Consider the following 25369-nt stretch of genomic DNA (forward strand, 5'->3'; position numbering starts at 1 on the left):
CGTTTTGAAGTGACATTCGTATGGGCCTGACATAAGCCCACTAATCACTTAGGGCTCCTCCTTCAGTTACACACACATAAAAATGAGAGCACAGAAAACCTTCCATTTTCTTTGAGTGCGTTTGTTTTCTGTATCAATTTTGTCGGTGTTTTTTCTCTTTTTTCTTTCTGAATGATTTCATCGACCTGAAAAAAGGCACCCAGATGTTTTGCTGATGGGTTGATTGAATAGCGTAATCAGCCGTTGCCGGTGCCCATATTTTGGGGAGCGCCATATGCTTGCATTTGATGTTTCTTTATTTTCCGCGGCTCGTGCACTAATCTGTTCCTATATATTATTATTTACTGCCGATTATCGCATTAAAACAAAAAAAAAAAAAAATAGAGTTTCTGAAGCAGATTGTTGTAGACGGCACAAGAAATTAATTTTTTCTAGTTATTATTTGCCGAATAAATATTTAAATATATTAAACTGATTAATGAAAAAGTAAAATAAACAAATAAACATGTTTGAGCTGGAGTTAGACTTGAAAATTGCTAATGGGTAAATTTAATTAGAAGATTTAGTAAAGATTAGCACTGCAACGGGCAGGCTCGGGTATGCGGCAACATGGTGGAAGCTCGCCGCACTAGCTGCGCTCTTCGGAGGTGGGCTCGGTGTTGTACCTGAAAACAAAGAACGACCGCATTCATTAATCCGACCTTGTTCTTTTTTCGAAATTGGAATATATTTCCAACATAGTTTTAAAATATATATTCATGAAAATTGTCTTGCAATATATGTGGTGACTTAAAGGGGGAAATTCGCAAGGCAAGCTTTCCTAAACCTGATTTTGTGCTAAGTCTAACAAGAGAATTAGAAATATACAAAATCAGTGGATACAAAAATCTAACCATTAGAAGGAGCTGATGGAGTGGATCCAGGCGATGGAATAACTGCAATAGCAACATAAAGATAAATGAGTAAGTCTCTTGTGAGACGATCTTTATTTGTGAGATATGTCAACCCTACCGATATTCACAATAAAAAGTAATATTATTAGCATAAAAAGTAATATTTTTTCACGGATGACCCAAATAAGAGATTCGTCTCACAAAATACGACTCGTGAGACCGTCTCACACAAGTTTTTGCCAAGATAAATTCAATTTAATATATGGCCACTTGTTTAACAAAGGTTAATATATACTTTTAAAACGTATACCGACTCCTAAATCTTAGCAAAGGCTAATGAATTATACTGATTTTGGATGAGAATCAATTTTGGTGTCATCAATTAACCATATCGACCAAATTAATCATATAACAAAAATTTCAAGTGATGTTTGGGTCTATTTGAAATTATTGTATTCGATATATAGTCCTAAAGAACATAGCGTATAAGTTGAAACTAAGGACTAGAAATACCAATTTTGTTGCAGACAGACAAATCAGCACTGGCTCCACAATTCTTGGCAAGATTCACAGCATCAGTTTTGGTGATATTAAGGCTCTGCAATATTCCTGGATTGTTTATAACCTTGCAAAGGCATGCCTTGTCATCCGCCACCAGCTGTTTCATCGGCACACAGCACACGACGCCGGTGGCAAATCCACCTTCACATAAGGTTGACATGGCAACAGTTTCTGCACACACGGCAGTGTGTCTCCTTGTCCTTGGCCAAAACCCACAAAAACCCATGAGCATGACAGCAGAAAGAAGAAGAGAAATGAGTTGGATATTGCCATTATGTGTTGATTTTGTTTTTGCTTTTTCTATTCTTGTTTTCGCTTTTCTCGGTCCTTTTGGTGTTTGTTGATCACGTGTATATATAGGAGTGAAAGGGGCTGCAGGGATTTTTCGGAAGAGGAGATCTGGAATCCATGTGACCAGGAACGGTTTGTTGAACGAGGTTATATACATATTCTTAATCTTGACAGTGAAACCTTACGTATTTTGTGGAAACGGATAAATCTTTGAAATAGAATTGGTGTAGTTTTGTACGTAACTACGTGCATGTAAATAGGTGGTACATATGGGAGAATCTTTTAAAGAAAGGAATGTCACTTACTATCTAATCCAGGGATACATTTGTGTATTTTAATGCTAATATTTAGACACACACACGATGTAGGATGCTTGTCAATTTTGATGTCAACGTATGAGCGGACTAAAACATTTTTGTTAAAAAAAAACAATTTTCTTTAAAAGTATATTTTTTGTTGCATCCGTAGGAAGAAGTGACAGAGTACACGGTTTATTTCATCCTATCCATGTGGGCATTGTCCCCATGATAGGATGGATGGTCAAGATTTGCCCATGCATATATAGGACCCACTTTTTTTTTTAAAATTGTATGTGTTGCAAGATCTTACCCGTTGAAATGAAATGAGGGCAGTGCCCATAGGTAGGATCTCATTAACCCCGAGTACACCAATTCTTCTTACTTTACTACATTGAATTTGTAGACTTGATCATTACGATTATGACAACGAGAAATGACCATGTAGCTCTTTGCTGAGGAACGATCAGTGGAGAAATGAGGAGCTAGCATTTGTTCGGCTCAGTGATCCGGAAGGTTTTTTGCTGTCAAATGAGCTCATATTACTTGCATTTGGTGTTATAACTGCATAACTTGCTTGCTTCGTTGCTTCTGGTCCATGTTGCTTCATACTCGGAGCTCGACGATCTTTAAGCAATCGTGACAATTATACGAGGAAACTCATAAGGATAATTGTTTGGAATACCATCAGTTAATAATCTATTTGGTCCACTTTAGTTAAATAATCAGCAGTAGTATTAGCTCTTGTGACTATTATAATGTAAACATCGTTTGTAAAAACCGAAAAATTCTGTCACGAAGATGATTAAAGGTCAAGGAACTCTTGGTATTTATCAGATTATCAGCAAAAATTTGACACAAAAGAAAAAGATTTTTTACTTTACCCACCTGAATATTCATAACAAATGGATCCTGATCGATAAAACCTAAAAACTTTTACACCATTCTACATAAAGTACAACATAAAGAATCTCATATGGTGCAGTTAATCCCTGATTGTGCCATGTCTTATATCCCATAACGTACAAAATCTTAACCTGAAATGCAACAAGGATAATTGTAATGCGCTTTGATCTTGTGAACAATTTTATAAATTATCAGATAACATCAAGGCATTGTAGATTAACTACCAGATAAAATCAAGAAGGCTTCGTTTTTTTCTGAGGTTTTGAAACGAACTTAAGCTGTTGTGCTCCTTTTCTCATTTCTCTGTCATACGTAAATCAGTACCTTGAGAATATTTACTTAAATCCAAGAAGAAAACCGAAAATTGACAAGTAAGAACAGGACCTTTGGTAGAGATATACAATCACATAAAATATTGGAAGAAGCATCATAATAAGTATTGACATGGCCAAGTAGAAGACTCCCGTATGCTTCTGTCAAGGAAAGAAGTGAGATAGATATAATGAGAAAGAGAAGGCTTAAAAGTGAAATCCGCAAGAAAATGAAACTGCACAATTCACTGAACTCGCTTCAAAGGTTGTTTTTTAGGGTGTTTTGGATCCAAGAATTAGGAAGTTAAAGGATTTCAAATCTGTAATACCAAATCATTCGACTTATTTGCAAAATTCAGCTATTAAGCATATGCATGAACCACCAACCATTTAGTACCACCTATAGGATCAACTTCGAATTAAGGTTACAAAATCATCAAATCAAAATTTCCTCTAGATTCTCCATTTATGCACAAAAACTTCTCAGAGCACACCATAGGTGGAATATCATGAATAAATAAATCACTTACCCTGCCACCCCTGGAGAAAGGTTTTCTGCCTTTTAAGCAAATGTGGGCATCACAGAATTGAAGTAGAAAAAACTCTAGCAGATCACCAGAAAGAGTATGTGAACAAATGTACCAAATCCATCCTACTTTTCTAGGACTAGAGTCTAGAAAGAATGGTACCATGGAGACGAGCTGCAGATGGACCATTGCTTGAAGGAAAACAGGTGTTGGCAAGATCCTTTAAAATAGAACAAAAATATAAACAAAGGAATCGTCAAACATGTCATACAACTGATCAAGAATCCAGGAACAACCTCGCATAAGTGACGGTTCCTAGCAGCAGCAGCAGGATTACACTTGGTTTTTCGAGATGATGAACTTATAACAAAATCACAATGTAAAGCTCCGCATAGATCAGCCAAGCACTTGCTCCTGACTCTATACACATATTAAGGATTTAAAATCATATCACCATACTTGGGCCACATACAAAAGCATGAAAGATTAATAAATTCCAAATCTGAGGATCTAAGGAGTTATGTGTATGAACAGATCGAAAAAAAAGCAATTAAGATTTTTATTATAAAGATATGAACACACCATGAGATAGGCAAAAACTTATAATGGACCGTACATCACAGTCAAACAATTTCAGATGCTAGCAAAACCAAAATTTGTGGATTTTGCAGTTCATGGTGATTCCATCATATCAGTCAATGCATGTTTTGTACTCTCGTGGGCATAGTCATTGCTATCATTTTAATACCAGGGCTCCACCATTGTTGATAAAATCAGTATATTCTGGAATTAAAAAGACTTGAAAGAAATTGTTAATAAGAGCTAGTGCAATCAACTGGTACAGCAATGCATAAAAGAATCAGTAAACAAAAGGATGATTCTGCCCTTAGCGTTTAAATCATGGAATGAACATACAAGGTTACGCACAGAATTTAGAAGATTGGAGTGCCTGTTGTCAAAATGTTGATCCAGATATTTTTCTGCTCGAAAGAGTTTTTTACAATATCCACACCTCCATTCACTTATATCTGTATGTATCTTATGTTCCTCTTGGTCTCTAAATATGTTATTGCTTGGATGAAGTCTGCATTTACGTGAAAGTTGATACTTCTCCGATTCCACAAAAGGCATGAGATACTGCAAAATTAGTTCTTCAAAGTTAGTAAAGAACAGAAGATGATTCTACTTACAGGTAACTATTAAAATGTAAGGTACCTCATCCACAATGTTCGAGGCTGCTCGACTTCTCTCTCTCGAACAATGAATTTCAGGCTGGTCTTTTATGATAGTTCTATGCATCAAAACACAAATTGGAAGTCATCAACAACATGAATGCCACATTTTAACCACAACATTTTTAAATTATCGTGCTTAATTCAACCAAAAAAGAGAGTTCAGTAGTTTCCACCCTCACCAAAAGGGGGAAAGAAAGCAATGGTAGAAGTAGCAGATCAGAAAACAAATGACGACCAAATTTTAAAATGAATGACAACAAATGTTACCTTGATTCAGGGTAGTCGCTACCCTGCGGCACAAGAAAATTAAAAACGTTAATTGATCGAGAGATAAAAGAATACCCTTGCGAACAAACAAATTCAACAGAAACATCATGACGCCTACAAAAGATTAAGGCTGGACAAGGTTGACCCTGCCATTGATAATGGATAGCCTAAAGCAACCAAAACTTTCTAAGGATCAACAAAAATATAGAACTCACCTGGAGTATTAAAAGGCAAGATTTATAAGATTCAAGATTTTCATCACCAAAATGTCAAACAATATACAGAAATCCCACGTAGCTGGATAACTAAAAAAATCTCGTTTTTCAAGACTTGACCAAATCCATGTCGACAAACATGACCTGGGGAAGGGGGGATCTCGATCGTCGGAGCGAGAGAAGACTTTACATGTTTAGGGCTTGACTGAGACATAGATGGAGTGACATGCAGCATCAAACAAAGAAGTAAAACACTTCGCCACGGATTCGCTTTATTCTCCGCCATCTGTTCCCCTTCTTCGCTGCTTCTTTTCAATCACAGGAACCATTATTTCTTTAAAATACCCAGAAGCAGATCGTTTGGAGCCACGCTGTTATTTATTTGGGCGGTCGTCACTGAGTCGTTGAAGGTCGATTTCGATCCATTTCAAATTTAGACGGCCGGTTGGGAAATTGTGGGCTGGCCCGATGGATCGAGCCAGTTTTCAGTTATATCGGACAAGCTTGCAATTTGTCATTTCACGGGTCGTATCAAGCGCTCGATATGTTAAAATAAAAAATAAAAAAATAAAAAAAATCAAGCGCTCGATGTCTGAACATTTGGACACATTTGTCATCTCGTGTATAATATTAAATACTAGTATTTTTGGTACATGAGAAAAAGTTTGTGTAAAATATTTACTGAATAAAAACTTATACAGATTATTTTTTTATTTTTTATAATAATTTTAAAACGATCATTTGAATAAGATTTAGAAAAGCTTCATATAAGAATTTATGCTTTATGGTGGGCTCCAACCCCACCTTTTTTTAAAAAAAAAAAGTTGGTATTTTTAATTTTTAAATTTTTTTTCGCCCGATATTATAAATGGAACAGATTTTTTATCAGTTCTATTTTTTAATTTTTTTAATCTCATGTTTAAAAATAAAACAACTCTCATAAATCATAATTCATTAATATGTATTGATTGGTTTATTTTTGCATGTTATGAAATTATGTAACTTTGAGATAAAAATTCAACGACTCTAAAAGTATCTTTGAATATTTAGTCGTGATTATTCGAGTTGCAATAATATTGTCTTATGATATATCTGAATTTTGGAGTTTGAATTTTTACCCTAAAGATCTATTGTTGCATATTTTTTGAATAATAATCAATTGGTTGAAATATTTGATATCGATGTGCAATTATTACTGGACTTGTTTTGTGATTTCTATTTATAATAACTGAATAAGTATGAAATTTGAAAAATAAATCTTTGTTGTAAAATTTTGGGAATATTGAATTTTTCTAATTAAGTAACTCAGGGAGTGAAGAAAATAAAAATTGTCAAGTTATTTTTAAACCAAAAGAGCATATATCAACAAATTACGTGCAAACATCAATTACAAACTATTAGTGAACAAGATATCGGCTTCAACCAAAATAACATACCAAAATGAATTAATTTGAAAATTCGATTCGGTGTTGAGATGCAATAATTGTCACTACTAGGTAGAGCGATTGAATCGTGACGTTTGGGCTGCTGTGCAATTTAAAATATTTGAGGCACCATTACCATAAGCTATAGTTTTTGGTAAAGCGAAAAACGTTTTTTTCTACATTTAGTTTATTCGAAAGTTTGGTTTAATTTTTTTTTAAAATACAGGTTAGTTCAGTTCGATTTCCGTTTTCAATATAAAACTTCGGTTAAGATAACAAAATAAACTTTTATAAATAAAATTAATATTATTTAATTTTCTAATAAAGTTTATAAGGATATAATTTTACAATTTCTAATAAAATTTATTAGACAATAGTACTATACTTAAAAATATTTTTTTAATAAATAAAATATAAAATTATTTAATCCAATTTTTTATTTAAAATATGATTATTTTTAAAAAAATTATAAAATTTCGGTTAATTGTGTTACTGATCGAAATAATCGATTTTTTCGATTTGGTTTGTTAGGTTTTCGTAGTAAAGTTCGGTCGGTTCGATTTGTCGGAAAAAAATTTTGTTAATCTGATTTTAGAAAATTCGGTTCGATTTTAACTGAACATATTACTGTCTAACACAGGATGGAGCCAGCCCAAGTACTTATGAATCCTGGCTCCGCCCCCGAATTTATCTAAACACAAAAACTTTTGTGATACAGTTTCAAGAGTCAATTTTGTGTTTAGGTTATCTATAAAAAAATATTAATTATTATTGTAAATATGAACATGCATGATCATCTCCCAAGAAACCTAATATTACGATAATTTTGATGTTGAATAAAAGCCGACCATAATATCAAAGTTTGTACAATAAAAGTCTCTATTTTAATAATATTATAATATAGTATAGATATATATTTTTACCACGAATATGTTTTTAACCTAATTAATATTTTTTTTATAAATCTTCAACTTATTCAATACTTGTACTCCAATCAGTCATTAATAAGACTGAACGTTTTTATTCGCAAGTAGTGGATATTTACCACTAAAAAATAAATACAAGAAATAATTTCATGCACCAACTTTTTTGTTAAACAAAACAATTTAAGAAGAGAGTCATTTGAAGTGTTGGAAAATCAAATATAGCTCTTAGTTTTTATGTCCCAAGCGATTCCCCTTCTTTTTTTTCCATTACTGTGCTGATTTTGATACTGTAGCTTTAAATGGTTTTATGCTAAAAGAGACCAATACTGAATATAATTCTTAAAAGACTACTCTAGTCCATAACTGCTACCAATACAATGAAAGTGTAGTTGTATGCATTTACGTTTTTACTAGATAATCAAGATTCACTGCTTCAAACATATAACCAAAGTTGAGGAACCCCGTAATGTTGGTATTTCTCTGAGTTTCGTCATCTTTCTCACGTCTACTAAGATTTCATGATAACGATCAGGAAACATTTTTAGGCTCGATTAAGAAAATGTCCTTGTGTCGCCTTTTGTCTGTGTTTCTGCATTTTTCGCTGCATCTTCAGCATAAACAAAGGCTAGAATGTTTTAGCGATAACAACAAGTTAATGTTCAATATACTGCAACGCTTAAAGAAGAACTGATTGAACATTCGCATGATAGGAAAAAAATGGCAAGTAAATGAAGCTTCAGCTGTAGTACCTGGGAGTAATGCTTTGCTGCCTTCACCTCTCTGGAAGCCTGAGAACATCTTTGGCATCTTATTTTCAAGGTTTACTGATGCTTTGATGCTACACAAATTCGAAAGATCGACCCTATTATAATTTTCTGCACATAATATTGGAACATCTACCAAAACTTCACTCTCAACCGGTGTAATTGTAGGAACGCCAAGTGATTTCCCGGATCCGGTTTTTATCCTGGTGTGGGATTCTTTTTTCTTTGTGAGGATACTTGGCCTCTCCTTATCTTCTCGAGCATCTTTTTCACAAGATTTTCTTGCCTTGTTGCCGACTCTTTTTTCGAATTTTGAATTCCGAACTGCAACATCAAACTTATGAATTGGTTTGTCTTCTGCATCTACTTTGTCATCAGTTTCCGCAATTTTCAGTCCCTTCTTGTTGAAGTTGATCCTTTCGCAGCCACTTCTTCCGTATACTCGAACAAGGAAATGAGAACCTTTTATGTAATGGAACTCCAAAAAATGTCCCACCATCAAAGAATGTTGCTTGAAGAACTCATTCCACCCCCAGTGGAATGCTAGGGAGTCATCCACCTTTGATACTTTTACAGCCCATCGCTGCCCACTTGAATTTTCCAGATAAGTTTCTTGATCAACCAAATGCTCTACCTCTCTAGCAAATGCAGGAGGCAAGTACTGCAAGAAAAGTAGAATCCATGAATACACAAAGTTTTCAGGCTACAACTCTTGAAAATTATATTAGTGGCAATCATGGGAGTTGGGACCCTACTAAAACATACATACTTAAAAAATATCTCTTGCCTAATAGTAAACTTGACGTCCATGATTTTGGGTTCAAATCTCATTTGTGTGGTTAACTTTAGATTTAGATTTAGACTTAGATTATACCAAAAAAAGAAAAAAATGTTCAAACTTTCTAATCACGATAAGAAATAAAGTGGGCTAGAAAAATTACCAGAATATTTGAATACTCATCGTTCAGCATAATTTTAAAAAATCGAAGAATAACGAGAGGAGCATCTTCCAACACTGCACCACATACACCTGCGGACATCGTGTGTCGTAGACTTGCTTGTGGCAAATCCCTTTGGCTTGTTTACAACTCCTAAAACAGAGATACAAAGGCGCAGAGAATCAGACACCAAAGCCACAGTTAATCGAGAAAACAGAGGAAGGAAAGTTATGTAAAAAAATTACCTCCAAAAAAGATGCTAACTTGCCCATTTAAATGCCAGGTCTCGTTCGCCAAAGTATATGTTTCGTTTGGTAGGTGATGAATTGTTTCCCATCTGGTGCATTAATTATAATTATCACTTAATTACATAATTTCCTTTCAAATATTTACATCTTCTGGCACATTAATATTATACATATTTCGCAATCTGTACTGCATATTTTCATTAATTCCTCATTGCGAGCAGATTATAAAGACAGTAAGCTTCATTAATATCATTCTTAGTCAATACAGATTGAGACATAAAATCAAGAGATTGCCACTGTTAAGTTCAAATTTGTTCGATATTTTTACTTTTTCGAAAAATTTGGAAAATGGGAAAAAATATAAATTTAACAAATACAGAAAAGAATCCGAACAGAATTAGCAAAATCCATTAAATCCAAATGTTCAATAAAATCCACAGTAAATCTCGTAATCCAAAATCCAGCAACTGCCAACCAACCATGGTTAAATTCCAGCAATGGTTAGGGTTTAAACCACGAGTAGTTCCAAACCTCCCCAAAACTAAGGTGGGCAGTGATTACGTTAGAAACCCAGAAATCCAACATGGTTTTCCCGTTCATATTTCCTTATTTTTTTTCCTACAGTTTTCTATGATCAAATGTCTCCAGATTGTATTTGTGCTTGTTGAATGCACCGATTCACTTCGCTTGGGAACTCTTTTGTGAATCAGAGCGTTCGAACGGTTTTTTTTCCTCCTATTTAAGCACAAAAAATAAATAAATAAACAGGGCGACAAAAGAATCACATAATTTTTTTCTGGAGGTAATGTTGGATAAATGTCGCTATGATTTTGCATGCATGCTTTGTTTTTGTGCTTATAACCTCGTTGATGCTTGATGTTTGATCACTATTTAATCTGAGCGAAGATCAACTGTTGGTATTATTTTTGGGTTCCTGTTGAATGTTGATTTATGATATGGATTTTGATAACTACAATAATCTGACTTTGCATGTGAATTTTGTGGATGTGGCTAATTGATGTTTGATGGATTTACTCAGCACTTTTCTCACTTGTTGATTGAGGCTGTCTGAGATTCTAATTTTTTTGGGTACATTCATGGCCCAACACTTGAATTAATCACAGAATAATATATGCCTCTCTTTCTCTCTTTCTCTGTTTTTTTCCCAGTTATTGTGAATGATTATAAGATTATTTGATATTTAATAATCTCTCCGTTTTTTTTTTGGTTGTCTTTGGAGGGTGTTAAAACTTTTATATATGTTAAATTAAGAGATTATAACCAGGATTTCTCATTCTAAGTGGAATTTGACAGCTATAGATCTTATTTCTCTAATCATTTTGAAGCTAGTGTGTCTCCAATTCTTGAAAAGTTGGCTCTCTTGAGGTCTTTGAATCTTCTATATTTGTTGCCACTGGTTGTTTTGCTTTTGGTCTTGATTTGAATTTCTCTTGAAGTAAAATTTAAACTTAAAGCTTCCATAAAATGTTTATGTTAACTTTTAGAGAAGGATTGTCTAACCAAAAATCTCTAAGGGGAAAAAAGAAGAAATGAAGACGGAGAAGAATATGAAAATATTATAATACCCTTTTCTCGATGTTAACTGAAGATTAGATTATTTGTTTACTGTTTGAAACAATTCTGAGTGACAAATGCACTCTTTCAATTCTGAAATGCACCACATAAACAAGGTTAATTTGAGTTCTTTTAACTATGGCGTTGATCATGCATGTTGTGTTTTCTTACATTCGTATGCATGCGAGTACAAGGTCGCATTGAGTTTTCGCGCCAATTTCGTTAGCAAATTTTCAAAGTTCGGTAATCGTGTTTGTCTACTTGTCATTTTGTAAACATTTTTCTCTTACGTTGTTATGACGCCCTTGCATGACAGAATAACGACATTCGAAACTGATTAAAAAATTTATTTTTACAAATTAATCCAGATTTCAAAAATCTTAGAAGAAAGTCGCCTTTCTTGTAGGAAAATGCATCTATTTCAATTTATGTCCTCACTACCTGGTTTGCATTTCTGGGATTTTTAATCATTTGTGTAAAATCAGTACTAAATCTATCTTTTTTTGCATGGAAATTTGGTGCCAATTTTATTTACTTTTTAAGGCTGTTATTTCAGTTTAAATCACTCGAAATGTTAAAACATTAGGTCAATGGAAGTTATGAATGCAGGAGTGATTTCAAATATATTTATCTGTTTTTTTTAGTAATTTCGTATCTAGTCGCCGATTTCCTGATAATTCATTTGAACTTACTATGTAATAATTGCATTTGTCTTGTTTTTTCCAAATGTATGCCCGAAGACATTTGTACATTTGTATAATTGCATTTTGTTTTTTGGACAAACTGCATTTAGTTTTATTATTGGCTAAAACTTTTGCATTGACTTTCATCTCTTCTATTGAAGAAGTTGATCTCTTGAACTAATTAATTGAATTGGGGATTATTTAATCACAGGTGAACTCGAAAGAAAACACTGCTTTTATCTTGTTGTGTTCCTACTGCATCGAATTACAATAATTGGTTGATTAATTTATCAGAATTTTATTTCTTCAGTGCTTTTTGGCGGTATCTCTGTTTAAAGTTCTTGGTATGAGCCTTAATTGTAATTAAGGTGACATAGAAGTAACTGCATTAATTTAGGTAGATACTGTTTTAGTTTCTTAATCTTTTCTTCATGGATCGTGACAAAAATAAAATGTGTGGACTTTTGACTCTGCCTGTGTGTGACAAGTTAAACGTTTTTGGTTATCTTTTTTTACCTACCAATTCAGTGATATAAGAAAGTATGATGATGTTATGGATGAAGAAGTTTTCAATAATGTAAGTTGTATGAAATAGTCCTTGTATGAAAGCGAGTTTTAATTGCACGGATTAAATTACATTGATTATCAATTTTACAACAATTTGCACATATTTCGCACGGCATAAAAGGTACAGATAATTGGATTGCGAAATGAATTTCCATCAGCACAGAAATTGCCACTTGATATTGATTGACTAATTGATTTGTGATTTAAGTAACTTTTGTAGGATACTTTAATTTTAGGCTTTTGAAACCTACATGGTGTTGGAATTTTTTTTTTATTTTGTACACTGATTCTTTGTAAAATTTCTAGATTTTTTGCACCAATATATCTATTTGATGTTCTAATTCCGATTTATTTTTGTTATTAGTGGGCGGCCTGAAGACTTACAAAGATGGAGTATAGCAGAGATGAAGCTATCCGGGCAAAAGAGATCGCAGAGAAGAAATTGTTAGAGAGGGATATCAAAGGAGCCAAGAAATTTGCTTTACAAGCTCAAAGCATGTACTCTGAGCTTGATGGTCTTTCTCAGTTCTTGGAGGTCATTGACATTTACGATGCATTTGAAGAGAAAGTAAATGGGGAAATGGATTGCTATAGAATTCTTGGCGTGGATCCTTTTTCTGAAGAAGAAGTGTTGAAAACACAGTACAGGAAAATGGCTTTCGCCATTCACCCAGATAAGAACAAGTCAGTTGGGGCAGAGGGAGCATTCAAAATACTGTCGCAAGTATGGGATGTTCTGTCGAATGAGGAAAAGAAGTCGGCATATGATTTGAAGATGAATTTAGGAGCTCCAAGTCAATGGGGAAATGGATTGCACAATATTAGCATCAGCCCATGCTCATCAAGTGCAAGGTGTGCAGTTTTGGACACCAAATCCTTGCACATATCAACTCGGCCAAGGACTTTAACGACTAGTCAACAATTTAGTACCATTCAACAAAACCCGAGAAGTCAGACAGCCAGTTTTGGTTCACAGTGTTCTTCCACACCGGGTCATCATAGTCATCCGATAGCCTTTACTGGTGCATGTATTCCTAGACGCCAAAATGCTGATTGGTCACAATATTATGCTGCTCTATGCCAACACCATAATCCAACACCTGGAACCAGCAGCCATCACACACACCCTCAACTCAGACTGCTGAATCCAAATCCAGTGACTCATGATCAATATGCATCATCCAGCAATCTCCACCCATCTCCTAATTATCAGAACAGTTCTGCAACCACCATTTCCCCCCAGTACTCTCCTACTCCTAATCCAAAGCATCGTAATTATACTCCTGCCAGAAATACCTTATCAGGATCCAGTCATCATTCTTTGAGACCCGAAACATTTTGGACTGCATGCAACATGTGCAGGATTCAGTACCAGTACCATAAGAATTTTCTGAATCAAAAACTTCTGTGTCCACAATGTCGGCAGCCTTTTTTGGCGACAGAAATGCCAGCTCCAACTGTAAAAGGCCGCAGTTCATGCCCTTGGCTCTTTCCCCATCAGGAGAAAGGTAACTTTGTAGCGTCAAATGGTTCCATTGATATCCCAGCTGTTAAGAGAGAGAATTTAGATAATATAAGAATTGAACCATCTGGTCCAACTCTCAACAGAAGGCCTGAAAAGGACGTGACTTCTTCTATGGGTGATGGAACTCTGTGCAAGAATGTCATTGACCGAGAAAATGTTGAACCATCGAGAGATTCTAATGCTAGTTCTAGTGGTCGAAGGGAAGAGAAGCTAAACAATAGGAGACACACGGATGGTTTGAACTGTAATGGTCCCAGACAGATGAATAGCGAGAGCAAATCAAGACTGAAGAGGACTTCAGAAAATCTGAAGGGAAGTGTTGGAGCTGGGCAAGCTGTTTCTTCTGGCTGTGACAAGCCACGAAGGGTAAGGGATTTGTCTCAGATGGAGATTCGTGATATGCTGATGGCTAAGGCAAAGTCAGAAATCCTTTGCAAACTTAATGAATGGAAGATTGCCGAATCAAAATCTGCCCCTGTGAAGAAACCTAAGATTAAAAATTCACTGAGTATTTTGCATGAAGGTTTGATTAGTGATCAGAAGGCAGATCAGAGCATAGATCACCTGCTCATGAATAATGTATCACATGCTCAAGGGTCCTCTGCTTTGAATAAAAATGATGATGTGCGTGCGAATCCCGTGCAAACTGTATCAATGGCTGTGCCTGATGCTGATTTCTACAATTTCGACCAGTGCCGTACGGAGGAGTCTTTCCGTGGAAACCAAGTATGGGCAGCCTATGATGATGATGATGGCATGCCTCGTTACTATGCTATGGTCCACCAAGTGATATCTGCAAAGCCATTTAAATTGCAAATCAGCTGGCTTAATTCCAAAACGACATCTGAATTTGGATCCCTTGACTGGATAGGTTCTGGCTTTACCAAGACTAGTGGGTGTTTCAGGGTTGGCAAATATGAATTCAGCACTAGTTTGACTTCTTTTTCCCATCCAGTCAAGTGGAGAAAGGGGGCAAGGGGAGCAATTCAGGTCTTTCCAACAAAAGGTGATATTTGGGCATTGTACACTAACTGGTCTCCGGATTGGGATGTGCTAACTGCTGATGAAACAGTGCATAAATATGATATGGTGATGATTCTTGAAGATTACATCGAACATAGAGGTGTTGTTGTTGTTCCTCTAGTTAAAGTGGCTGGCTTCACGTCTGTGTTTCGCCAGCATTTGGATCAAACCGAGATCCTGACAATTCCAAGACAGGAGATCTTTCGATTCTCTCATCAGGTGCCTCACCATACCCTGAATGGGAAAGAATCTGAAAACTCCCCATCTGGTTGCTATGAGCTGGATCCTGCTGCTCTTCCTCTGGAACTTCTCAAGGTCATCACAAAAGCCGAGGAAGCAGAGGCAGGAAAAATAGCCCGATGTCCAGTGAAATTGACTGAATCAGCAGCGGAGAGGGGAAGTATTGGGAAAGACAAGCCTATAATTACATACTCTAGAAAGAACAAAATGAGGAAGGTGGCTGGGAAAGTTGAGTGATCTTGAAGTTGGACAGGCTTTGGTCTTCCTTCCATTTTTCATTTTCTATTTTCCATTTTCTCAATCATATAGTTTATACTTACTGTTAGAAGAAAAAAATTCAGCCACAAATCGAAAAATAACTTCTCAGATAAAAGATTTACCGTAATCAAGATGTATAGAATATTTTTTGGTTGACCAAATGTCTTTCTATTTTTCCTTTATACAAGCAACTATTTATTACTCATGAAATTCACTTCTAGAATTGGTTATGAGACATTTCACTGTCTGATTATCATTTTGTTTTTTCAGCAGCGTGATCATCAATTTATATTTAAGAAAGACCTAGTGCAAGCTATATGTTTGAAGATGCTATGTTGGGGGACTTTTGTGCTTTATCTGTGCATAGATAGTGTATTTGCACTATTTATTGTGCTTTTTATGTGCATAGATGGTGTATTTGCACTATTTATGCAGACATTGCATGCTTGAGATATTTGTGCACGCATAGTCCACAGCTGCACGCATAGCTTAGAATATGTATGAGCATTTTTTCGAGACAGGCACGTAGCCAAAGGATTGCTCAGTTGTCTGGGCAAATTGACTTGCACTTTCCTATCTAAACTACACATCCTCGTCAGTTTCTTTTTTTATATAAGACGAAATAATTTTTTTATTTAAAAAAAATTGTCTGCTGCAAGACATATCTCTATAGTATCTTTATTTTATAAAAATAAATAAAATATAATGAAAAAATTGCAACATCAATCGACTTTGTACAAGAATTTAATATATTTAAAATTATACTTTACATTGATATTTAATATGTTACGAGCTACACATTGTGCATTAAGAGATATCAATATCTAGAGTAGATCTTTTATGGGACGGTCTCAAAAATCTTTATCTGTGAGACGGCCCTACCGATATTTATAATAAAAAATAATGCTCTTAACATAAAAGTAATATTTTTTATGGATGACCCAAATAAGAGATCTGTTTCGCACAAGTTTTTGTCATATAATTGAGAATATGTATTTATACATCTTTCTGTTAATACATTATCTTATTCGCAGAAAAGAAATATAGGAATAAAAAAAATAATGTATGATATTTCAGTATAAATTTTTTTATATCGAATATTGATATATGATATTTGAGCACATAAATAAATGTATAAAATATTAATATTAATATAATAATTTCAATTTTATATTCAAAATTTTATTTTTTTTATTAAATTAAAATAATACATTGTTTTCTTTTAATTAACGATTGGGTTATGTAAACAGGCAAGAACCCCAGGCTTCAGCATTGCCTCCGCCGCCGCCGCCCTCCTCTCCTCTCCTCTCCTCTCCTCGACGGATAGTATACAAGCAAAGACCAGAATACTTACTTATTCCCGGTCGGAGCTGCGTATTTCATACAGCGGAATATGCCACGGACGACGACGGTGGAGAGCCCCGGCTGCCCTCCACTTCGAGCCTTAACCTTCGACGTTCTTGGCCTTGTCAAAGGTGAAAAGAATGGATTTTTATATTTATTTTTCTCGAAAGTAGAATCATGATGTACCAAGTAAAAACTTTCCCTGTTTTGCGAATATATTTCCAACAGTTATTGAGGCGAGTAGAAGGGAGAATGGTGGTGCTGTCAAGATGGTGGAGCGTTGGGGAGACCCGGATTCATCTAAATGCGTTCTTTCTGCTTCGATTCTGGACAGAGAGTCTGACCCGGTACCGTATGTTGGATGTATATCTTAGTGACATGATTTGTGGTACTTGTTATGTGCTTTTAGTGATGAGATATCTTATCTGCAGTCCATTGAGATTTATAATTTTTAATATTGGAATGTATCGAGGTGGGTAACAATTTTCGTGGTCGGAAGGCTTTCAAAATTTTTTAGTTAATAAAATTTCATTATAATTGTGGCTGCAGTTATCTTGTTACTATAAATTTGTAATCGAGGTAAGGTTTAATTGTAAGGGCATTATGTAGCTCTTGTGAATGGTTTGTTCGACCCTACCCATATGTCCCAAAACCATTGAGGAAATGACACGTGTCAACTCCATGCAATGAAGACCCATGGGTATCCATGGGCGTAGGTAGAACAAACCCTTCTGGATTGAGTTGAGCATTAATTTAATATTCCGTCAGTTGGACAGAGTTAAGGGATTAGTTGGAACTTCATCTATGTGCATTGTGGAATGGATTCCATTATTGCTCCATGGTACTTGGTAATAAAACGCTTGAGAAGGCTGTAAAAGTTCTCGGACTTACAAATACGATGACATCATATGGTTTTGGAATACTTCTCGAACCACTACCACATTATGATATATCCATGAAGGCACTGTTAGAATTATGTCAGGAATATTGATCAAAATAAATTGTGTGATCATGAATTAAAATTTTTGTTTTTGTTAATGGGTTTCAAAATTCTCAAGGTATTGTAGGTAATGTGCTATAAATGTCTGTATATTACAAGAGTTATGATCCTGTCGTGATGTAGGTTTCATTGTTCAAATGGATGCTCATCACTTGGGATTATGAAGTCTAATTTTGAGACACGTTATTTTCTTGACTATGTCCTAGTTAAAGGAAATTATGTTGAATCTTCCGCAAGGCTTGCAATGCCAAAAACTTTTCGCTGGGTGTATCTTTGGTGTGAGGGATCTCGGGACTCGGATGTTCCTCATACTCTGTCAATGCACGGACAAATATATAGATAGTGATACTCTATTAACTAATAAATGTGGCATTTTTAAGATATATGATAAGACCTTGTTGAAGGTCCATATCCTGTTCTTCAGTTGCTGTGTTTTTTGAATTACAATAATCTTGTTTTAAGCAAATTGTTTTGTTTATTGTGGTTTGACACATTGTTGGGTGTATTGCATGGAAATATGTAACATGGCAGCTGCTCGGTATTGCAAGAAAATGTGGTTCTGTAAGTCTTTATCTTGTTTTGTAATATCAAATATTATACCTCTTTGTTACTTTTAGTAAACCCTGGAAGACATGTTGGTGATGATAGTTCATTCCACAGATCGAGGTTGTTAGCGCAATTAATGGGAATCTTCGTGCTCACATTCCAAGTTTATATGAAACTGCAACCAGTCTGCAGGAAGATATCATCACGGGATTGCATTTGTTCAAAAAACACCGATCAGAGTCATCATCCAGGCATCATATTTTCACGCCTTTTTTCCTTTTTCTGTTTTCTTGTTTTAAATTTATCCAGATGCACCTTATGCTTCTCAAAGATGATTTGTTTAGCATTTTCTTCGGTGGGAACTCGGCAATTGATGTGAATAGTATATATATATATATATATATATATATATTAGCACGAAGCACGTGCGATGCACGTAAATAACAATTATATGATAAAAACAAAAAAATTGATTTTCTAAAAAAATAATTTGAATCATTTTGTTATTTATTTGAGTTTAATCTCTTGTTATATTAGACGAATAAATTAATTAAGAACTTATATAATTTACTTTCAAATTTTTTTGCAAAATTAAAATTCAAATGGTTAATTTTATGATATATAATAAATTATAATTATCATAATATATAGAACTAAATGAACTGAAACAAATTTTTTTTAAAAATATATCCAAACACCATGTATAAGGCATAATAAATTAAAAATCAATCAAATTGTGGACTTTATCAATGCATAAATTAAGCACACTAACAATAAATAATTATCAATTTAAAATATTGTGACTAACTCATCAAAACAACATCAAAACTAATGAAATAATAATATTGATAGTAAAATATAACTCATAATATTTCATTTAAATAATATTTAAACACCTACATAATTTTTTTATTTTTTGTTTTTAGAATTTTATATCATAAATAATTAATTCTATATCAGAATCTATCTTTTATAAACTACATCGATAATTATTGATTTTTCGTTAAATATAATTTTAAAATAATAAATAAATTAACATATGTAATAAAATACACATTTAAATAAGATTATATAGTAAATATCAAATAAAATATAATAAACTTATTGAATAATTATTAAATATAAATTTTAAACGATTGATATGATTTTCACATAAAAATTTGAAATATAACAAAAAAAATAAAATTGCATAAAAAATGTTATTTTTTATATTTGCTGAATTAGTTAGTTTGATTTCAAAATAAATAAAGATGTTAAAATATCATATGTAAAAGCTCTAATACTTTGACAGATGTTAATCAATGATCATTATAATTTATATTTATTATAAGGATTATGTCATATATTATTTTTTGTAGTAAAAAATAAATTTCGTCTCATCAAAATATTATCAAAACTAATGAAATAATAATATTAATAGTAAACTATAACTCATAATATTTAATTTAAAAATATTTAGCCTCCTACAGAACTTTTTACTTTTTGTATCATAGTAAAATTATATATAATATTTATGTCACCTACTTGACTGTAGATATTTTAATATTTCTTTTTAAAATTTCATAAATAATTAAAAATATTTATATATAAATAAAAAACCACATCCTACCAAATTTTGTATATTGAATTTATAAATTTGTCTGACATATAATTATTATTTTTAAAATTGCTATTATAATCTATTTTTAAATATTAAATAAAATAGTTATACAATATGTGAGAAAGTGAAATTAATTGTTTAACAGATATATCTTAAATTTATATATTATGAGAGCTGATTTTGGAATTAAAGTTAAAAAAAATTAGTTCTTATTTTGGTTTCAGTGTTCCTGAAAATCATGGTCGCGTTTACCTTTAGATTCTTATTATCTAAATCTTAAACATTCTTAGTAGATATTTCAAATGCTACTAATTTTTTGTTTATTGAATGTATAAATTTGTTTGATATATAATGTTTTTTTAAAAAAATGTTACTAAAACTTTTAAATTTCTTATTATAGCTAAACTGTTTGAATTCTTCTAAGATATTTATAATTTATGCATTATTAATATATTAACATTCATAATTATTGATAAAAATTCTCCTAAATAATTTATTAAACTCTTTATTTTCAATTCTTAGATAAAAAACAAAAAAATATATTAGTATTAAACTTTATATTATTATATACTTAAATGCTATTCTACTTATTGCATATATAATTAATTTTTTCATATTTCTTCTTGTGATACTATAATTTGTTACTTAATTAGAAAATGCACTAAAAATATAATTACAAATTTCATTAAAATAATAAAATATGATATAAAGAGAAAATTAAAAAGATAAAACATTTAAAGGTAGCATAAAGATGAATTATTTGAGAAAATTAATTATGAGTTATATTTTATTCTTGAAATGATATAAATTACTACAATAAATATAATTGTAGTGATAATTCATTAGCAATTTGTTAGAATTTTACATATATATCCCTATTGAGTTTTTGGATTTTTATTAATAAGGAGGATATTTGTGTCTTATCATGCATGGGTCTTCCATATATATAATTTTTTGAAGTTTTTTTTTTTAAATTCTATATACTTTATAATGGGTCATTTCATTATTAATATAACTCAACTTTATTTTTCTCACGCTCGTTTACAATTGAAAATATCCACACATTTATATGTATATAAAATGAAATATTGTTTTTTTAAAAATGAAATAAAATAAAATATGACACAATTAAATATTATAACGAAAAAAGATAAGGGTAGAAAGTCTAAAACACAAAATCATAACCATAAAATGTGGTTAATTAGTATTAATTATTAATTAATAGATTAAGTGTGAAATTACCACATATGTTACTTGATAATGAAAAGAAGAAAACATGTGAAGGGTAATTATGTCTGTTCACAATTGAAAAACTTTTCAAGTATCCATACTTTTATAGGTATATAGTTATATATATATGTATATATATATATATATATATATATATAACTAGCAGTTTTGGCTTCTTTCTTTGGCCCGGAAGAGGAGCATATAATGTAGACCGTCATTGCCATGTGAAAGCATGTGAATAGGGAAATTAGGTTGCATTATAATCATTGAAATGACCCATAATAGAATGCAATGCTAAGACATGGTTTAGCTGACAGTCAATAGATTAACCTTTTCCGTTGTGGAAATTGAGCAAAATTTTTCAAAGGGACTTGATATATAGTGGCAATGCTGTTACTTGTTTACTTGAGGGTTTTATTTTTTTTCCCTGTTGTGTACACTTCACAGTGTGCGGCTCTGTTGCACATATTGACTTTCTAATATCCTGGTTTAGGTCATGTTTGTTACATGTCTGCACAAGAAAAGGCCATGTGAGCTTGGAATCAATTGATGTGAGCAAATCATCAGCTGAGTTAATGCGTGATCCTTCTACAACTATATGGAATATAAGTGGATCTGGGGAGATCATGATTTCAAGAGTAGATGGAAGTGAGAACTATGCTCTATATGGAGGGTAAGCTTATTAGCTCATATGTTTATAAATTAAACGCTCTTTTCGAATTGTCCGAGGGATAGTGACCTATTTATATAACACTCAGGAAGGGTGTTGAAGTAAACGTATGGGATCTTAGCAATAATACAAAAACCTGGACTGCCAAATCTGTAAGTTGCTACTTTACTCTATGTTTTCCGCAGTCTTTTTAGGTACGGATGCTCAACGGAGAAATGATTACTGCTCTTGCATCGGGTTAAATGTTTGATATTGCTGAATCTATCTTGTGTAGCCCCCAAAAAACTCTCTTGGCATATTTACTCCAACTTGGTTTACATCTGCGACCTTCTTGAGTAAAGATGATCACCGTAAATTTGTGGCTGGCACCAATTCTCATCAGGTAATGTTCTACTCAAATTTTTCCCTTAAATTTACTGTTTTCTTATGATAAAAGGGCAGCTTCACACTAAGATAGTTGCTAGCAAAATGATCATTTTATTTATGGTATAGTCCTGTTGTCCTTCTTGTCTGATTGTTTAGTTGAGATTCTTAAATATTGAAATTGCAACTTGCTCCTGATAATATACAGTTTAATTATAACCCTGTAGAGAAGTTGAAAATAAACAATTTATACAAATCTTTCGGTGTTTTCGGTAACTTACTGAACCAACCATATGATATGGCAGGTTTGACTGTATGATATATCTTCCCAGAGAAGACCTATCATGTCAATTGATTTTCGGGATACTCCTATTAAATCTGTTACCGAAGATTTTGATGGGGACACAATATACGTAGGAAATGGCTCAGGTGATCTTGGTTCCATTGATATGCGCACAGGTACTACTTAGGTACCTTTTTCCGGTGTCACTTGATTATTAGACATTGAATCTCTTTTTACTGTTCTTCTAAATGAGATGCCTCTGTACTATATTATAACGTGTAGGCAACTCCTCTGTTGCTGTACCAAACAGTGTGATATGCTGCAACATAGTTTTTGATCCTGAAACATTCATAACTTGTGATTATTCACCTGTTCGAAGATGTAAATAATTTGACTTCTCTGATAGTCCGAACAAGTTTTGAAATACATAATTCCTTTATTTTTATAGCGTCAAATTGATATAAATGTGTTTGGAACACTGATATATCCGACTGATATTGGTAGGAATTTTGCATCTGACAGTTGCGGAGTTCAGCCACTTTTTATTTAATCATTTAGTTGTTTTTAATTTTAAACATTCAAAATTGACAACCATAATCACCCATGCACCTGTGAGCACATAGTTTTGTCGATTGCTTTCAGGTTTTGAAATTTACACAAATTACTTCTTCTTGATTCCTTTGCTTCCATCTGGTTGACGCACCTTTCTGTTCTGAAGTCTTTTAATCTCTCATTCACCTATTTTACTTATTGTTATTATAATTACAAATGCTTCTTGTTCCTCTTGTGTTAGTTTTTAGTTTCCTTGCCTCAACTTGTGTGTTATGCTAATTCAAGATTGCGACCTGTTGATTTATCGGGGACACGAGTTTCTATTATTTGTATATTGTTTGAAAACTGTAGGGAAACTCTTGGGATGCTTTATTGGAAAATGTTCTGGAAGTGTAAGATCCATAGCCAGGCACCCAGAACTTCCCATACTTGCTTCATGTGGTGAGTACTTTATATAAAACGGGACATTTTGATATATTGTGTGCAATGTTCCCGTCTTAATATTTCCAGTTCAGTTAAATCCTAATTTATAAATTATTAATTAATAAACTGAAAATGGACATGACTCTGAGGATCAAAACTATTTCAGCTCTGTTCTGGTATAACATCCTACCAGTTTAGCACCAAAAGTCTTTGTTTGAAAGCATAGCTTGTGACTCTCACTGTTCTGATCCCTGATATCTTTCAATGGACGGCACTTTATCTTAATTATTAAAAAAAATTGTTTAATGTTTGGTTTTACGACTATTTGTTTTTTTTTTCCTTTTTTTGGTTGGAGTTATTTGCTGACTGGGTGGGTGATTCCCCTTTTTCTACTAGGGCTTGACAGTTATTTGCGCATCTGGGACATTCATTCACGGCAACTTCTATCTGCGGTATGCCATGACATTAACTTCAACAATACTTATTAGTTGTACTCCATTGCTGAACTTTTTAACAAGTTAAATTACATCCAGTCCTTTAGGTTTATCCAATTTTGCAAAACGCTCGCCACGAACAGTAATTGAATCCATTTTTTTTGAAGTTCCTACGATGTTACTTTTGAATTTGAGATGATGATTTTACACCCTTCATCTATTTCCTGCTGATAAATAGTTTTTTCTACTTGTATTTTTGCTTTTGGTTCAATACAGGTTTTCTTGAAGCAGCCGCTTACTAATGTCTTTTTCGATTCCCACTATCACAGTGAAGGTACGGTGTTTGGTTCACTTTGTATCGCTTTTTTTGTGCTTTTACACAAACCCAAGCTCGATTCTATCTTACAATTTTGTGCAGAAATGATTGTTTGTGCGCCTGAGCCACAAGGTAGACAGAGTGTAGACATAGTTGAAGAGGAACCCCGGCGTGTCAAACGAAAAATGGTTGCTAAGAAGCACAGCGAATTCAAGAAAATGTCGACTAAAAAAAGTAGTATGAGGTCAAAAGTTGAAGAACATTAACACCACCACATGTTCATTTTGTTGGCTTCGGTTAAACCGGTTTGTTGTGTCGAGATTTGTATCTATAGCGAGAAAAAATGTTCTGATTATCGGTTTACCCGAGACAAAGTAGCAAGAGCTTTTTTCCCCTACTTGTGTTTCATTTACATTCCCGAATTGTATTGCAACATGCAAAAACAGTTCGACAGAAAAGTGGAAGGTTTATTTTATTCTATTTTATGTCTTGTTGTTTATTTCAACCAGGATAATAGTCCTCTTCCATTGATTCATGCGAGGAAATTTACAAATATAAAATACTCTACAAATTTAAGAATATGTCTCTTGTAAGTGTTACAAGCAAATCTTCATCTTCCTTATATTTACCATTGTCATATATTTTTTTTTAAAAAAAATTTAAATTTATCAACTTACTCGAGGGAAAAACAATTTTTACAATACGACAACTAAAACCATGAAAAAAATTACTGTATACTTTTTTTCAAGAAAAGAACGAGACGTGAAATACAAGGTACGGGAGGAACAAGTCACTTAACCGAGTAGAAACACAACGGATTTTGTTCTGTTTGTTTTGTATTTCTCCAAATATAAAAACTCCTTACGAAAATAAAACATTAAATTAATTTTCGAAAAAAGATACCCCTCAGTAAGTAACCGCTTTTTCAGCTGTAA

General features: G+C 33.2%; 5 protein-coding genes across 7 annotated transcripts; 2 read left to right on the plus strand and 3 right to left on the minus strand.

The window, feature by feature from the left end:
- Nucleotides 1–421: 421 nt before the first annotated feature.
- LOC142541412 (uncharacterized) lies at nt 422–1785 on the minus strand. The gene is made up of 3 exons (XM_075647947.1): nt 1407–1785; nt 894–935; nt 422–665 (listed from the first exon to the last, which is right to left on the minus strand). The coding sequence occupies exons 1-3, from the start codon at nt 1684–1686 to the stop codon at nt 550–552; spliced, it is 438 nt and encodes a 145-aa protein (XP_075504062.1). The 5' UTR covers nt 1687–1785; the 3' UTR covers nt 422–549.
- A 1058-nt stretch (nt 1786–2843) lies between these two features.
- LOC142542377 (uncharacterized) lies at nt 2844–5993 on the minus strand. Of its 2 annotated transcripts, XM_075648983.1 has the most exons (10): nt 5693–5991; nt 5288–5310; nt 5001–5076; nt 4701–4922; nt 4082–4192; nt 3948–4005; nt 3789–3862; nt 3332–3420; nt 3172–3250; nt 2844–3078 (listed from the first exon to the last, which is right to left on the minus strand). In XM_075648983.1, exons 1-9 carry the CDS (start codon nt 5786–5788, stop codon nt 3181–3183), a joined length of 819 nt encoding a protein of 272 aa, XP_075505098.1. In that variant the 5' UTR covers nt 5789–5991; the 3' UTR covers nt 2844–3078; nt 3172–3180. The 2 variants fall into 2 exon arrangements, with proteins under 2 accessions (XP_075505098.1, XP_075505099.1); XM_075648984.1 differs by having other exon boundaries at nt 2844–3250; nt 5693–5993.
- A 2167-nt stretch (nt 5994–8160) lies between these two features.
- On the minus strand, nt 8161–9762 carry LOC142541414 (uncharacterized). 2 transcript variants are annotated; one of them, XM_075647949.1, is made up of 3 exons: nt 9558–9762; nt 8602–9277; nt 8161–8459 (listed from the first exon to the last, which is right to left on the minus strand). In XM_075647949.1, the coding sequence occupies exons 1-3, from the start codon at nt 9654–9656 to the stop codon at nt 8404–8406; spliced, it is 831 nt and encodes a 276-aa protein (XP_075504064.1). In that variant the 5' UTR covers nt 9657–9762; the 3' UTR covers nt 8161–8403. The 2 variants fall into 2 exon arrangements, with proteins under 2 accessions (XP_075504064.1, XP_075504063.1); XM_075647948.1 differs by having other exon boundaries at nt 8161–8477.
- A 468-nt stretch (nt 9763–10230) lies between these two features.
- LOC142542378 (uncharacterized) lies at nt 10231–15865 on the plus strand. Its single transcript, XM_075648985.1, has 2 exons — nt 10231–10604; nt 12992–15865. Exon 2 carries the CDS (start codon nt 13016–13018, stop codon nt 15650–15652), a length of 2637 nt encoding a protein of 878 aa, XP_075505100.1. The 5' UTR covers nt 10231–10604; nt 12992–13015; the 3' UTR covers nt 15653–15865.
- Nucleotides 15866–16913: 1048 nt separating this feature from the next.
- Nucleotides 16914–24911, plus strand: LOC142542379 (uncharacterized). The gene is made up of 12 exons (XM_075648986.1): nt 16914–17148; nt 17246–17364; nt 18549–18578; nt 18678–18814; nt 21887–22066; nt 22152–22215; nt 22338–22445; nt 22732–22885; nt 23613–23702; nt 24081–24136; nt 24395–24452; nt 24537–24911. Exons 1-8 carry the CDS (start codon nt 17067–17069, stop codon nt 22735–22737), a joined length of 726 nt encoding a protein of 241 aa, XP_075505101.1. The 5' UTR covers nt 16914–17066; the 3' UTR covers nt 22738–22885; nt 23613–23702; nt 24081–24136; nt 24395–24452; nt 24537–24911.
- Nucleotides 24912–25369: the final 458 nt, after the last annotated feature.

The sequence above is a fragment of the Primulina tabacum genome, chromosome 4 (genome assembly GCF_025594145.1).
Source record: "Primulina tabacum isolate GXHZ01 chromosome 4, ASM2559414v2, whole genome shotgun sequence".
Taxonomy (NCBI): Eukaryota; Viridiplantae; Streptophyta; class Magnoliopsida; order Lamiales; family Gesneriaceae; genus Primulina; species Primulina tabacum.

Coding starts and splice junctions, on each gene's coding strand:
- LOC142542378 (XM_075648985.1), top strand. CDS start 13,016: ATGGAGTATAGCAGAGATGAAGCTATCCGGGCAAAAGAGATCGCAGAG.
- LOC142541412 (XM_075647947.1), bottom strand. CDS start 1,686: ATGCTCATGGGTTTTTGTGGGTTTTGGCCAAGGACAAGGAGACACACT. Junction 936..1,406: donor GTCTGTCTGCAACAAAATTG/GTATTTCTAGTC, acceptor TTGCTATTGCAG/TTATTCCATCGCCTGGATCC. Junction 666..893: donor TCCATCAGCTCCTTCTAATG/GTTAGATTTTTG, acceptor CTTTGTTTTCAG/GTACAACACCGAGCCCACCT.
- LOC142542377 (XM_075648984.1), bottom strand. CDS start 5,788: ATGGCGGAGAATAAAGCGAATCCGTGGCGAAGTGTTTTACTTCTTTGT. Junction 5,311..5,692: donor CTCAGTCAAGCCCTAAACAT/GTAAAGTCTTCT, acceptor CTTGTGCCGCAG/GGTAGCGACTACCCTGAATC. Junction 3,251..3,331: donor ATTGTATATCTCTACCAAAG/GTCCTGTTCTTA, acceptor TACGTATGACAG/AGAAATGAGAAAAGGAGCAC.
- LOC142542379 (XM_075648986.1), top strand. CDS start 17,067: ATGCCACGGACGACGACGGTGGAGAGCCCCGGCTGCCCTCCACTTCGA. Junction 17,149..17,245: donor CGTTCTTGGCCTTGTCAAAG/GTGAAAAGAATG, acceptor TATTTCCAACAG/TTATTGAGGCGAGTAGAAGG. Junction 17,365..18,548: donor TGGACAGAGAGTCTGACCCG/GTACCGTATGTT, acceptor GTAACATGGCAG/CTGCTCGGTATTGCAAGAAA.
- LOC142541414 (XM_075647948.1), bottom strand. CDS start 9,656: ATGTCCGCAGGTGTATGTGGTGCAGTGTTGGAAGATGCTCCTCTCGTT. Junction 9,278..9,557: donor ATGAGTATTCAAATATTCTG/GTAATTTTTCTA, acceptor CTTTTCTTGCAG/TACTTGCCTCCTGCATTTGC. Junction 8,478..8,601: donor CAGCAAAGCATTACTCCCAG/GTACTACAGCTG, acceptor AAAACATTCTAG/CCTTTGTTTATGCTGAAGAT.